This window comes from Ovis canadensis, chromosome 17 (genome assembly GCF_042477335.2).
Source record: "Ovis canadensis isolate MfBH-ARS-UI-01 breed Bighorn chromosome 17, ARS-UI_OviCan_v2, whole genome shotgun sequence".
NCBI lineage: Eukaryota > Metazoa > Chordata > Mammalia > Artiodactyla > Bovidae > Ovis > Ovis canadensis.
In genome coordinates, this window is record NC_091261.1 from 72,503,564 (window position 1) to 72,518,673 (window position 15,110).

Consider the following 15,110-nt stretch of genomic DNA (forward strand, 5'->3'; position numbering starts at 1 on the left):
GCCAGCTGACTCTGTTTCTGAGTCAGCACACAGAGGAAGGAAAACCTACTCTCAGACTTCCACTGCGTGTCCTTGGCAGGTTGGACAGAAAAAGACAGACAGGTGCTTGCTGGTGACAGTCATAAAGATGTCTTTGAACTTTCAGCCAAAATTGGGCCTTGGCTTCTGCACAGCCCCAGTCCTGGGGACATTGCATCTTTGGGGAACAAAGTGAAAGGACATTTCTTAAGAGATTTGGTCAATGCTAAACAACTTTATGATCTCTTTTTTTTAGGGTCTAATTTTTTCACTGTGTTTTGCCCACATTGGTTTTGAAATTGTGTGTAAACATAGAGGATCTCTGTCCTGCTGTCACTCCCTAAATACACATTCACCCCAAAGTACAGAGCCGTCAGCATGGTTCCTCCTGATCTGGCCAGAGACCCCTGGTAGCCCAGCTTATGGGTTTTTGTCTATTTGTTTGTTGGTTTTATTGTTTTGTAGGCCACACTGTTCAGCAGGTAGGATCTTAGTTCCCTGACCAGCCCTCTGTACTGGGAGTGCAGGGTCTAACCATCAGACTGCCAGAGAAGTCCCCCTCAGCTTACGTGTGACCATTGCTTACAGAGAGGGTGGGGGTGCAGTTCAGGTTATGATGGGGTTCCGGCCTCAGAGCCTTTCTCTCTCATTGTAAACAGCTTCAGTCAGATTTAGATCATCGCAATAATGCAAGGTGGTAAAAAAGAATCAAAGCCCTGGTAGTGCCTGAAGTCTGGGAACCTCCTCACTGGTCTGCTCTGTCAGCCTAAGATAAGCTGATGCTCCCATGGGCTTGCAGCCACACCAAGGAGCTGGTTGTTTCTTTACCAAGCCAGGACCATTCCAATGAAGCATCTCTTAAAGTCTGACTTCTGTCTCCACATTAGGCCATTGGGCTGGGTGGTATCTGACTGACCAAGGGATGTTTATCCTTCCCTATCCCCTCTGTCCTGTTCTCACACTAGCAAGTGGACTCCTTGGAGGTCATCCTCCGCTGCTCCTCTGCCTGCAGCGGACTCTGTCTGGCAGGTGGGGAGTGAGGTTTCTTCTCACCCCAGCGCAGGAGTGGACAGGCCTCGTTTCTCTGCTCACACCTGGCAGGTCTTTCTCACAAGCTAGTTTTGATCAGGTGCTGCCAATCACAAGCTTTCCTTCCGGGTGCTTCTTCTAGGGGTGTCTCCCCCGCCCGGAGCCGTGCTGGTGTTACACTCCCTGCCCCTCGAGTTCCCCCTGGCGATGGCCTTCGCCGAGCAGCTGCTGTCCTGGAAATCAGAGGATGGCGAAGGGAGAGCTGAAGACGAGCCTGACACCATCCCGACGTCCGTCCTCCTGCAAGTGGTGGAGCTGCTCGGTGAGGCCCGCCATCCCCGGGATCGGCCAGGGAAGCTGCTTGGGGGTGGCCACAGTGGCCTGGAGGAGCGATACCTCTCACGAGCTGCTGTCAAGTGGGCCTGGAGAACTGAGTGGAGGTTAGACTTCCACATCCATGATCTGCAGGATATTGTCGTTATTTTGAAGGGTGGCATCTAACTAGGAAAACAAGATTAATTTGATCCTTCTTTGCTTTCAAACACAAACATATGCCATTATTGTAACTTTGATTCTATGACAGTGTTCACTTCCATGCCCCCTATCACCTGCAAACATGGTAACAGCTCCTGAAAGGTTAAAGAGAGATTGCATTTAGGCAAAACTCATGGAATGGTAAACTTAAAGAGTTGTGAAATTAGCCTATATATTGACCTCAAAAGTTTTCTAAATATTGAACTTTAATGATGTGTCTGCTTAAGTGGTTAGGGATAAAACATACTGATACCTACAATTCATTCTGAAATAATCAAAATCTAGGGTGAGTCTATAGATGAATAGAGGGATGGATAGATGTGCAATAAAGCAAACACAGCAAAGGTTAATGGTAGGACGTAGGTGGTGAGCATCTAAATATTTACTGCACAAGTTGTTCAACTTTTCTGTGTTTTTTCATAATACAGTGTCAGAGGGGAAACCATGTTGCAAACTCATATGCCCTCAGGGGTTCAGACAGATGATATGAGAGGAAAGTGGTTTGTCACCAACCTACTTAATAACTTTATGAGAAATAAAATACTGATTTGGGAGGTCAGAGCTGTAGAAACTGACTCCATGTAGTCAGGTGGCACAGGGGTTAGGGCCACCAGCCCTGGCGTCGGTCTGCCCTGTGAGATCGTGTGACTGTGTAGCAGCCATGTGAGTCCTTTGGCTCTTTGAGCCTCTGTTTCCTCATCTGTGAAATGAGGATGAAGGATGTATGTTTGTTTCATGTGGTTGCTGTGAGGATCTACTCTGTCAGAGCAGTGCCAGGAGCATAGTAAGCTCTGTATAGGTGATTGTTTTAAGTGATGACTGCTTTCATTTGCCTCAGGCAACTTCCTCTGGACCACAGACATGGCAGCCTGCGTGAAGGAGCTGGTTTTCCACCTCCTGGCAGAGCTCCTGCGCACGGTGCACAGCCTAGAGCAGAGGAAGCACCCAGCCGGCCTGTCCTCGTCCATCGCCCTCCAGCTGAACCCCTGCCTGGCCATGCTGATGGCCCTGCAGTCGGAGCTTCACAAGCTGTACGACGAGGAGACGCAGAGCTGGGTCTCGGGCAGTGCTTGCGGAGGCGCGGGGGCCACGGCAGCTGCTGACCAGGGCCGGTTCTCGACGTATTTCCACGCACTCATGGAGGGCTGCCTGGCGGTGGCCGAGGTGACCCTGCCCACCAACGTGAGTGTCACCGCCAGTGGGGTGACCTCAGCGACCGCCCCGAACCTCAGCGACTCGTCATCCTCCTCGTCGTCTTCCCCAGGACAGACTCCACAGAGCCCCAGCCTCCTGTCCAAGAGGAAGAAAGTCAAGATGAAGCGGGAAAAGGCCTCCTCCTCCGGGAAGCACCAGTCCTCGCGCTCTGTGGACTCGGACCCCGCCGTGCTGAGCATTGGGGGCAGCAAGCCCGAGGACATGCTGTGGTTCCATCGTGCTTTGACCTTGCTCATCATCCTCCGGCACCTCACCAGGAAGGACCCGCAGGGGCTGGGCGTGACAAGTGACGCCATCGCCGACGCCTGCCAGGCCCTGGTGGGTCCCACCGCCCACAGCCGCTTGCTGGTGATCTCTGGGATCCCCACCCACCTGGACGAGGGCATCGTCAGGGGTGCCATCCGCAAGGCCTGCAATGCCCACGGCGGGGTCTTCAAGGACGAGATCTATATCCCCCTGCAGGACGAAGACCCCAAGAAGCCAAAAGATAAGGCCGAGGGGGGTGATGGGAAAGCCGAGCCGGAAAAGACCCTCGGCTTCCCCAGCACGGACAGCTTGGAGGTCAGCACATCCAGCAGCCTGACCCCCGCCATGAGTATCAGCGCATCCGCGTCCACCAGCCAGGCTTCCATCTGCAGCTCCCAGGGCATCTCACAGACAGTCAGTGACCTCTCTGTGGATCCGTTGCCTGCAGGCCTGGAGCTGCCCATCCCTGCAGGCTTGTTGGAGCCCCATGTGGTGTCCAGCCAGGAGAGCCTGGACGTTTCCCTGTGTAGCACCGGCAGCCTGGGCAGCCTGGGGAGCCTGGGCGAGCCACTGGACAACGCAGAGACAGCCTCAGTGTCAGACATGGGCTCCATGTACACAGTCACGTCCCTGGACAACCAGCCCCTTGCAGCACGCCCCATCAAAGGCTTTGCGGTCGTGGAGGTCAGCACCTCATGCCTTGGCCACCACTTAAATCATGAGCAGTTAGAATCCCCCCAGCCTCTTTACGCCTTGCATTATTGTTTCCTAGGGACTAATAGGTGACATCGGAGCACTTATGGGGCTGCCTGAGGCAGCTGTTAGCAACAGCAATGATTTATCATGTTAGTTATCTGTGTCTGAGGTCACATCTCTGAGCGTGATGGCAAGTCTGATGTCAGGAAGGAAATACAGCTCATTGCTGGGAGTGGGAGGGAGGGAGGCCGAGGGGCTCCAGGGGCTCAACTTTCCTGAGGAGTGGGCTTTATTGAGTGCTTTCCCTCTCCGGCCCCAGTAGCATCTTTTTGAGTGGCCTTGGGTTGTTTTAATCATTGCCGTCAGCAGGAGGGATCTCCATCGAGCATGTGAGAACAGACTTGCTGTTCTGTTCCGAGTGACTCCAAGTTTCAGGTGCTGTGCGTGTTGCCAGGTTCCTTTTCCACTTCATGATGCCATCTGTCTCATGGGCCTCCTTGGGTAGAAATGCTGCACCCTCTGTAACAGGAGTCAGGTGCAAAGTGAAAACGGTCCTCCCCCTTACTGGATATGGCGAGGAAGGCCCTGGGAAGAGAACCTATACCCCCTCGCTCCCCACCCCATGGGCTCTGACAGGAAAGCTCAAGGATTCAGGGATTGGCTTTCTCCCAGAGTCACCTCTCATCCGTCCATCTTCTCCCTGGAGATTTTCTCGGAGCCTGGACCAAGCATGGCCTTTAACCACCTGGGCGTTCAGTAAAGCCACAGACCTGGCCAGGGTTTAGCAGCAGGAGTGTCTGCTTGAGTTAATCTTCTGCAAGTAACCGCTGTTGGCACCTGAGAGAGACTCTGTCAGGAAGGCCAGCTCGCCCTGGTCAGGTGGCGCTCAGAACGCTGAAGACTAGCAGAGGGCTTTGGGACAGACAGGAGGGAAAGAGAGGTCAGTCGTACAGCTGAATGACTGGTTTCTCCACTTAAATCCTGACTCTTTCTCTTGTTCACACAGATAAGGTCCCGAGCCAAAATTGAGAAAATTCGAGCAAGTTTATTTAACAACAATGACTTGATAGGTTTGTCAAGCTTGGATGGTGAGGATGAATTGATGGAAATGTCAACAGAAGAGATCCTCACGGTGTCTGTAGTGAATCAGAGTCTATTCGATACGCAGGGGAGCCCAGGGTTAGAAGATTATTTCAATGATAAGTCAATTAAAGGTGGGTTACAGATTTTGTTTTTTTAAACGAATAGACTTATTCCCTCAGGGTTCAGCCAGCCAAGAGACCACCGGGAATGACTGTGCCACAGCCTGCATCAGCTTCAAATGTGGGCTTGCATTCACGTCGTTTTTCCTCTTTTTGTCTAGTCAGGCTTCCCCTTGTCTGAATTCAAGTGTATTTCTTTTGTTGTGTCCTATGGAGCTAGAATGTGCTGCGTACATGACTGGTAATCATTTAGTTTGTATGCTTGAGGACAGCTGACGCCTCATCCTTTAAAATGAATTATTGAGGAAGAAACTGTCCCAGTTTCTTTTCCACAGAGTCCTTTGTCATTTGGTGGCTCGTATGTTGGGGGGGGGGGGTGTCTCTGTCTGGCTTCCCCATTTCTATTGTTCACCCAGGACCCACAGAGCTGCGTCTAGCAGGTCCTGAGGCTGAGAACTTATCTCAGAACTTATCTCAGAACTTATCTCTTCTGTTGCTTTGCAACAGAAGCAACAGCAGTTTTTCCCCTTTCTTTTTGTAACTAGTTCTTTGTGTGGTTGTCTTTATTTTGTATCAGTCTCTCTCAAATTTTTTAATTTATGTTCTTTTTTCCAACTCTTTAACATTATTGAAATTTCACAATAGAGTGGTTGAGTTTGTTTTATGTTTGCTGAGGACAGAAATGTAATATTGGGTATGGGTTTTTGTTGCTGTTCCAAATTATTATCCTCTAGTCATGAAATTTTGAAATACTGCTCCAAGGCTGGGACCAGAATGAGGTAAGTGAGGCCACAGAATTCAATGGGGCTGTGAAGAAACTCAGAAGTAGTATTTTAATACAGTACTTATGAAAGTCAAAATTAATGTAAAATATCCATGGTGAGCAAACCATTAAAATTTTAAATACAGATAGGATCAGTATTAAAGACTTTTCCTTTTGCATCAGGCTTCAATATGGCTCAGCACAGAACTTTAACTATTTTGCTCATCATGGGTTTTTCATATTAATTTTTATGTTTTTAATATTGCCTTGAACTATGTGTCTCGGTCTGTGAGTCTGTCTGACTCTCGCTCCCGAGGCTCTGCTTCTCTTCCCTGTGCCCTTTCTGGTGGCACTTTGCCCCCTCGCTCTCATCTGCCGCATGGGCTTGGCTGGTGTGAGATCTGTGGGAACCCTGGGTCTTTTCCTGCTGCAGTTAATGCTATACCGGTCTTTTCATGCTTCGATATGGATTTACTTCTAGCTCCCAATTGCATGACAGCCGAGCCTTCTGCATACGGTGCTCAGTCTTTCAAAAACGAATCTGCCACATCATAGCCACACTCGTCTCGCTTGAGTTCCTTCGAGTTGTGGTTGTACTGAATCGCCTGTTAGGTCTTGGTCATGCCTTCCATACACCCATCTCCTCACCCTCAGCCCAGATGCCCAGGGAGCCTTTGTGCTCTGGTTCTCACAGCCCCGTCCCCCTGAACTGGGTGTGGCCCTGACCACACCCCAAAGAGAGGGGATGAAGAGAACGGTCAGTCCCGCCCCCAGATGGGGGGGACCCTTGGCCACAAGGAACACGTGGGTGGATCCTGACTAGCCCCTTAGGAAAGATAAGAGCATCTTCAGGAGGACCAAAAAAATAAGTTTGGGGACCGAAAAACTAAGTCTTTTTTTCTCATACTCATGGACAGTTTTCTTGTTTCTGAGAGAACTTTCTCTTTTTTTAAGTATTCATTTGGCTGCACCAGGTCTTAGTTGCAGCAGGCAAGATCTTTAGTTTCGATATGCAAACTTTTGCAGCATGTGAGATCTAGTTCCCTGACCAGGAATCGAACCCAGGCCCCCTGCATTGGAAGCTCAGAGTCTGAACCATTGGACCACCAGGGAAGTCCCTCTTGTATCTGAGAGAACTTTCTTTTCCACCTGCTGGTTGTGCCAGGTTTGAAATGTATCCTGTAACAATAACCATTGAACAACTGTATTGACTACTTTGCACTGAAAATTCCTGCAGCCTCTACATCCTCTCACTCCCTGGGGTCTATCTGTCATAGACACATTCTTGAAGTTAAGGGAGGTTCAACCTCCATAATGAAGAGACCCCACAGTACAGTGACTCAGACCCAGTGGAAGTTTTATTTCTTAACACATGTAAGAGTCCAGCGTAAGCCCTGAGGTCCACCATTCAGGGGGCTTGTCATCTCCACGCAGCCAGCAGCAGGGACAGGCACCGAAGAGAGCAGGTTGGTCCAGGAGGGGCCCGTGTCCCAGGGCCACACCTCGTGGCAGAGAAGGCTGGGCGTGTCACTGACGTGTGCTCACAGAGCAGGGACACCAGGTCTCAGTGGACAGCTCCTCATCACCACTAACCTCCTGGTACCCACTTCCCAAGTAAATTGCTAATAAAAAATAAATCAGGTGCTGCAGGGCTTGTCCCGACGTAGCGTGTTCACGGCAGAATCGTTTGCCCTCCCTCCATCCTGTGACAGGTGAGAAGCTGGTGCCTGGGGCCAGAGAGGTGCTGACGGAGATATTTAAGAGCTGTGCCCACTCGGAGCAGATGCTGAGCCTGACGCCAGCAAAGCCCATCAAAGTGTCGGACATTTATCTTAGCAAAGAGCAGATCAACTCCCAGACACCAGGCAACCTCCTCCACCTCTTCTTCACCAATGTCCGGCCCCCCAAAAAGGTGCTGGAGGACCAGCTCACCCAGGTAGCCACCCCGTCCCCGCCACTCCTGTGCTGGGCCTCAGGCGTGCCCTGGGCTCAGCCTGAGGCCCTCCCTCTTGGTTGCCCCAGATCCTGAGGAAGTACGGTGTGCCGAAGCCCAAGTTCGACAAGAGCAAGTACAGCAAGGCGGGGAAGGAGCAGCACCCCGGGAAGGTGGTGAGCACCAAGCGGCCCATCACCAAGCCGCCCACCAAGGACAAGGCAGTGCTCAACAGCGTCAGGTGGGCGGCCGAGGAGCACAAGAGCCAGGCTGGTGGGAGGACGCGGGCCACCTGCCAGCAGGCTTCCTGGGAGGCTGTGGGCACCTCAGGGAAGCCAGACATTCTGACTCTGCTCTACTGCCGGGGGCCTTTGTGCCCTCACCTTCATCAATTAGAAGAGAACGTTTCTTTTGATACACAGGGATAGTAAAATCTGGACCATGCAGGCTGGAAAGCAGACCAGTCTGAATTAATTAAATGTCTAAAATGTACAGAATTCTTTAAAAAGCCTGAATTCTTTTACCAACACATATAGTACATGGTTATTGTAGAAAGACTGTAAAGTGCTCCCATGCATACTGGAAGATACTGAAGTACCCCCAGATAGCCACTGCTTGTAACATTCAAATGCAAAAGGTTTTGTTTGTGCATATGTATTATTTTGTTATATTTTAAATAGTGTAATATTCAAAAGTATCAAAGCCACTCCTCTTCCTCTCCATCCTTGGTCCCCTCCCTGAGGCTGCAATGCCCCATACATAGCCTCCCAAAACCCTTCTGGGTGTACACAAGTGAGTGTAGGCATACACAAGCAAGTGTAAGCATACCCAGATGTTGGCAACTTTACAGAAAGCCTGTACCTTGTTCTTTCTGTTTATTCCTGATCTTGGAGATGATTCCATATCAGCACAAAAAGACCCTCCCCATTTCTTTTTAAGGTAGCTGCATAATATTCCATGTGTGGATCTGTACACTTATCTGATAGAATCTTCTTTAGATACAAGTTTATGGCTCCCAAGTTAAAATTCAGATAGTAAAGCTTTACCTAGCAAGAGTCTCTAGAGGAATCCTTTAAATCATCAGAGAAAAAAGTGTCCATTAATTACTTACACACAAATGGTGCATTTGAATCATTACTGTCCAGTAGAGCTTTCTGTGACTATGGAAATGTGCTGTTTGTCTGTGCTAGTCAATTCAGCACAATAGCCCCTAGCCACATGTGGCTTCTGAGCACTTCACTTGTGCAGGCACCGCCAAGGAACTGGACTTGTCATTGCAATCAATTTAAACTTCAGTAGTTACATGTGGCTAGTGACTCTGTCTTGGGCAGTGCAGCTCTGAAGTAAGCAGAAAGAATGTTTGGAAAGCGTCACCTCAAGATTGTCCACATTTTAAATTGTCCGTTTGTCCCCGTAATTTGCTCAGGAAGCTTTCTTGATCAGAACAGAGCTGGTCTTGACCCCAGCCTCCCCTGAACCATCTGCTGTAGCTGGGGGAGGATGAGCCATTGCCTGGTGAGGCTCTGCGTTCCCCTTGCCAGGAGAGGGTGAGGGCGTGAGGAATCCCGACTCCAGTGCTTTGGTCTACAGCAGGACTGCCTTGAGTGAGAAGAAGCCCACTGTGAAGCCCAAGTCACCCGAAAAGAGCAAGCCAGATGAAAAGGACCCCGAAAAGTCACCCACCAAGAAACAAGAAGGTAAATAAGCACTTGGGGCCTGAGACAGGCTTGTCTCACCCTGGACAGAGGCAGCTCAGCTTGGAAACCAGTCTCCCTGCCTTTCCCTTCCTGCCTGGCTCCCTCGCATTTTAGCCTAGGCAGGGCAGCCCTGCTCACGACACAGACCACATCCTTGGCTGACTCCAGTTACTTCTCCAGGCCTCCGTCTCTGCTGACCTGAACTTGTGGAGGTCAGATTAGTAGCTCCAGAAACACCACATCCCCAAGAGAACTGATGATCGTGACTGAAAGTAAAGATTGGCAATCTGCTCAGAAATTTTTTCCCAGAGGGCACTTATCTGAGCATTAGAGCTTCATCTTCCTAAAGATCCAAGCAGAGTTGGAGAAAGCTGACAATTGTTATTATCATAAACAATTGTTATTGTCATAAAAATTGCTTAGTCAGGAATGTTTGAGATACAGGAAGATGGGACTGGAGGGGAAGCGCCCCACCCCTTGGTGTCCACCTGTCAGGTTGAGGGGTTATGCGAGTTGAGCAGCGGGTGGAGACGGTCTGCTAATAGACCCTGGAGTGACGGCGGGAGACAGAGGAGCTAGATGAATTGGGTCCTGAAATAGAGGGTGCACTGAGAGCATCATGTGGGGCCCCCGCTTCTCACCAAATTCCTAACTCTGTGAACACTCTTTCGTCAGTCCCAGAGGAGAAGTACCTGACCTTAGAAGGATTTCACAAGTTTGTGATCGACCGAGCCAAGCAAGACATCCGCAGCGTCTGGAGAGCGATTTTATCCTGCGGCTACGATCTTCACTTTGAAAGGTAAGAGGCCTTCAGCCCAGTCAGTTCCTTGTGAAAACTTGTCCTCAACCACTAGACAGTTCCCAAGAGATGACTTCCTGGGAAGCCATTCCATCTGGCCTGTTTCTAATGCCTATTGAGTTATTTTCTAATTTTGCTAAAGTGGGTTTTCTCACCCATTTGAAACAGTGCTCTAAACAACAGAAATCCAGTACTTCACAGTCTGGAGGCCGGAAGTCCAAGATCAAGGTGTCTGCAGGGTTAGTTTCTCCGGAGGGCTCTCCTTGGCTCACGGACGGCCACCTGCACACTATGTGCTCACGTGGCCTTGCCTCTGCGCCTGCATCCCTGGTGTCTGTCCCTCTCATGAGGATCACAGTCCTGTCGGATGAGGGCCACCCTGTGACCTCGTTTAACTTCATCTCATTAAAGGCTCTGTCTCAGCACAGTCACATTGCAGGCGTTAGGGCTCCAACATAGAAACTGGTGGGAGGGGACAGGTCAGTCCCTTACAGGGATGACTTATTCCAAAGAGTCTTTTTTTGTCTGGCGTCACACTTCCTCTCCCGTCTCTCCCTCCCAGGCGGGAACACAGCAGGGTCACTAGTCGCCAAGGCTCCAGGGTCAAACTAAATATGGTTTTCCCTTTCTGTAAGAGAGTCCCAAACAGGCAAGATGTTTGCAAACTGGAAGAAACCTCCCTGCCCTCTCCCTCTGGCTCCACCACACAGGCCTACACACCCTGACCCACAGCAAGAGGCTCTGGACCTCAGAGAAGGAATGGCTGCCAGAAGCATGCTTTTCTAAAGCCCCGTTTTCCAAACAGTTGAGAAATTGTGTACTGCTTGGCACCAGCGCTTTGTGCCTTCATTGAAGGCTCAGAGTCAATGCCCAGATGGGCCTTGGCTCACGGTGGCAGGGCCAAGTTCTCTGGTTGGTTTTAGAAACTATAATTTATACCTTATGTGGCAGTAGTGAGGCAGCCCTCACACACACACCTTTGCCTGCCTGTTCAAGGAGCTGTGTAACTGGACCTGGGGCAGAGTCACAGGGTAAAGGACACCTGTGACTGGCACCGCCCTTGGGAGGTGCCGGGCACCGTGTCGTGTACGTTATGGGCGTCCTCTTAGTTCTCCTGATGGCACAAGGTCATGCTATCACCAGCTCCATTTTATAGATGGGAAAGACTGAGGCCCAGGAAGTAGGTGTGCTTTGTAGCCTAGATTTCACCCAAGGACTCCACTCATATCTTTAACCCTCGGACCGTGTAATCCATGGACATGAGGGAGGCACATGGGGATGCATATTGCCCTCCCCACACCCCACTCTCAGCCTGCTTCTTCTGAAGAGCGCTTTCTGCTCAAGAGGAGCAGTCCCTCCGTCTATAGTCAGCACTTGGCTGAGCACCAAGAAACACCTGGAAGGCAAGGCTGTCTTATAAACAGGAGCTGGGACATGACTGTGGAGGAACCCAGCGTCCCCCTGTGGCCACCACCCTATCTTGCCTATCCCTGCCCCCAGGTGTGCCTGCATCGACGTCCGGCACGCGCACAAGGCCTCCAGGAAGTGGACCCTGGAGATGGATGTGGCGCTTGTGCAGTACATCAACCGGCTGTGCCGCCACCTGGCCATCACGCCCGCGCGTCTGCATCCCCACGAGGTGTATCTGGACCCTACAGATGCCGCTGACCCCAGAGTGGCCTGTCTCTTGAGTATGTGGGTCCAGGGGGATGCCAGTCAGGCACCACTGCCTGGGCTGCCCTGTGGGGGCCTCACCCATGATGGCACCGGGGGTGTGCAGGACTCAAAGCCCTTTACACAGCCATTAAACAAATCCTTAGAAACACTTGCTGTGAACCGAGTGGGTAAGGAAAGAGAGAGAGAAAGACAGGAGGCTGTGATTGTGGCCAAATTAAAGTTTTCGAGGACTTATTACTTGCTCCTCGCAACCACGCCAAGGAGCAGACCCAGGAGTGTGGTGGCTGGGAGACAAGACCCCCGCCATCACACCCAGGCCCCCCCTGCCTAGAGGCCACTTTGGATGCCAGCCTGGTGTTGGGGGTAAGAGGCCATCTGGTAGCCTGTGTTGGAGGCACGATCCTTAATGACAGGAAAACAGCATTTTTTATCGAAACCAGGAATGCACAGAAAAATAATACACACACAAAAACGGACACTCTCCAGAAATCCACCCCTGGAGAGGGTGCCCTGCCACGACCCAGTAGGCCCCGGGCTGGCTTCGAGGCTTTTGGTGCCCATGTGCTGCTCCTCAGGCCCCTCAGCCTGCTCACTCCCATCAGCCGCATGTCCGAGCCCTCGCTCTCTTGCGGGCACTGCGACCGTGAACATGAGCAAGAAGCTGCCCCGACATAAGTCTCACGGTCAGAGAGGGGACGCACGTGAGGGCGGACAAGTACAAGTCAGTGTGCCCCCATCACAGTTCCGGTCTTGATGTGTGATGTCACACTGAGGGGAGCTAGGTGAAAGGTACCTAGGACTCTACATTTTTTTTTTTTGGCCACTTCCTTTAAGCTTATAATTATTTGAAAATTAAAAGTTAAAAACAGTATAGCATGCAGCCCTGGCACAGCCCCAGAGTTGGCCGAGGGGACCTGTGGCTTCCTCAAGAACCCAGGCTTTGCCCTTTGCTTCCGCCTGGCCTCGCTCCCTCACCGGCAGCCTCCTACCCCTCCCGGTGACCAGGCCCCTCAAGGGATTCACAGATAGACGGAGAGTTGAGGCTCACTAGACCAAGCCCCCGCCTGACCACCCCTGCCCACTATGCCCCGCAGACGTGCCCATCGAGAGCCTGCGCCTGCGCTTCGCTCTGCTGCAGTCCCTCAACACCACACTCGAGACCTTCTTCCTGCCACTGGTGGAGCTGCGCCAGACTCCCATGTACACGCACAGCATCGCCGCCCTGCTCAAGGAGGCCAAAGGTCAGTGCCCGGCCGCCAGCAACTTGTCCGCCCCCCGCCCCCCAAGAAGAGACTGCACAGTGCAAAGGGGACAGCCTCAGGGTGACTGGAGTGGGGGAAGCCACCCACCCTGTCCCAGCCTCTCTCCCACCTTCCTCCCTCCAGGGCTGATCTTTTATGACACAAAGGTGACCGTCATGAATCGGGTGCTGAACGCCACGGTGCAGAGGACGGCTGACCACGCGGCACCAGAGATCACTCTGGACCCGCTGGAGATCGTGGGAGGTGAGATGAGCCACGCAAACCAGAAGATGCCTGCAGCGGCACCTGGCTAGTTGATTTCTCACACGTGAAAGAAGCCTCTAGAAGAGGATGTGGGAGCTGCTTCGACAGTCCCTCGTGGGTGGGAGTGCTCCTGCCGCCCTGCTCTGAATTCCAGCCTGTGGCTCCCCGTCTAGTCTGTCCAGAGCTTACTGTTCTCGGGAGGTAGGAGGAGGGGTGTCAGCAGCACAGGCTGCACCTCCGTGCAGGGCACGGCGGGAGAGGTGGGCTTCACTCTGGTCGTGGACCTGCCAAATTCCAGGCTCAGGCACCAAAGCAGAGGGGAGGCTGGATGTTGGGGAGGCAGCCAGGAGTCTCCCTTACAGCACATGACCAGAGAGATGTCGGGAGGGGCATGAGCCGGGTAGTGAGAGGAGCCTGGGTGTATCCCCAGGACACGTGGCAGGATGGGAGGGGCTGACCACGTGGAGAACAGGGCCGTAGGCTCCTTGAGAGGACCGCCCCCATGACGGAGACGTGACGACTGAAGATGTTCCAGGAGTTGAGGGCAGGCAGGGGCTGCTCCAGGGGTGGGGGTATGGGAGCAGTAGGCACGGCCCGGCCAGGAGTCTTTCCTGTCCTGGGAGGCGGGAGGTGGCCAGTGGCTGCTTAGAGGTTTCAGCAACTCCTCTGTCTCATTCCAGGGGAAATCAGAGCCTCTGAGAACTCCTACTTCTGCCAGGCAGCCAGGCAGCTGGCCTCAGTGCCCTCCTCCCAGCTCTGCGTCAAACTGGCGAGTGGCGGCGACCCTACCTATGCCTTCAACATCCGCTTCACTGGGGAGGAGGTCCATGGCACCAGTAAGTGGAGTCCCCAGCCAGTTCAGGTTGGAGGCCATGTATAGAGTGTGAAATTCCTAGGGTTACTGTTAAACAGCCAATTCTTCCCCATTAGCAGATTCCCCACATACTCATTACCTTGCTCTCTACAGAAGCCAGGACTGCCCCCAAGTGACCAGTGGTCCCAGGTTCTCCAAACCCAGCCGCCCTGGCCTAGGCCCTGTCCTCTGGGGAGTGGTGCCACTGCTGGTCTGGGAATTCAGCCTTGAGCCATGCAGGCTCAGGGACGCAGCTTCTGATCAGTGTTAGGGTTGCATCTCTGGCAGAGTGGACCCTCAGTGGAGAGACACCCTCAGTGTGGACTGGACTTATTTTCCAGGAAGAGCCCTTGACTGAGGGGTTGGTCGGGCTAAAAGCTTGTATGTGCCCCATAAGAGACAGGGGTCTGGGGAACCCTCGATAAAAATGGCACCTTCTGCCATTTCACACTGCAGGGATGAGGGACAGCCACTCAGAAAGTGCTCCCTCATGGTCCTCAGTTAAGCTCAGACATTCTGAAAATGCCTCCCACACTGGGTGGGAGGATAACGTTCTTTCACTGGGCACCCTGGGCAGGAAGGCTGTTCAGCGGCTCCATCTCCCACGCCCACCCTGATCATGGAGACATCCCTGCAGCAGCCTTCCCTCCAGACAGCGCCGTGGCCTCCCCTGGGCACACCGTACTCGGAGGCTGGCTGAGGACAGCTCTTTTCACTGAGAGAACAAGCCAGTCCCAGGCTCAACAGCTTATACTCCTCCTGACACCAGCACTGCCCTGCTTTAAAGATGGGGAAACTGGGGCTTCCCCAGTCGGCAGGCTCACTGGGGTTCAAACCCAGGCCTGTCTGATTCTGTCCCAGCCCTTGGCGGCTTCAGCAGGCAGGAGTCTCCTGCTTCTCCGTGGAAGCTCTGAGGGCCAGGCCTTGGCATCTGTCCCCCAAG

The 15,110-nt window shown here is 52.5% G+C and overlaps 1 protein-coding gene across 6 annotated transcripts in view; it reads left to right on the forward strand.

Annotated features, from left to right (window-relative positions):
• Window positions 1–15,110, forward strand: part of HECTD4 (HECT domain E3 ubiquitin protein ligase 4) — a 165,877-nt gene that overhangs the window by 144,430 nt on the left and 6,337 nt on the right. For 4 of the 6 annotated variants that reach the window (XM_069558125.1, XM_069558128.1, XM_069558127.1 and 1 more), the window contains exons 60-70: window positions 1,190–1,369; window positions 2,420–3,726; window positions 4,745–4,952; window positions 7,416–7,639; window positions 7,726–7,877; window positions 9,227–9,333; window positions 10,009–10,132; window positions 11,633–11,823; window positions 12,904–13,050; window positions 13,195–13,314; window positions 13,995–14,150. In XM_069558125.1, the coding sequence (XP_069414226.1) occupies window positions 1,190–1,369; window positions 2,420–3,726; window positions 4,745–4,952; window positions 7,416–7,639; window positions 7,726–7,877; window positions 9,227–9,333; window positions 10,009–10,132; window positions 11,633–11,823; window positions 12,904–13,050; window positions 13,195–13,314; window positions 13,995–14,150 (2,916 nt within the window). Of the gene's footprint in view, window positions 1–1,189; window positions 1,370–2,419; window positions 3,727–4,744; window positions 4,953–7,415; window positions 7,640–7,725; window positions 7,878–9,226; window positions 9,334–10,008; window positions 10,133–11,632; window positions 11,824–12,903; window positions 13,051–13,194; window positions 13,315–13,994; window positions 14,151–15,110 lie in introns of those variants that run through there. The other 2 variants (XM_069558126.1, XR_011249996.1) reach the window with 2 other exon arrangements.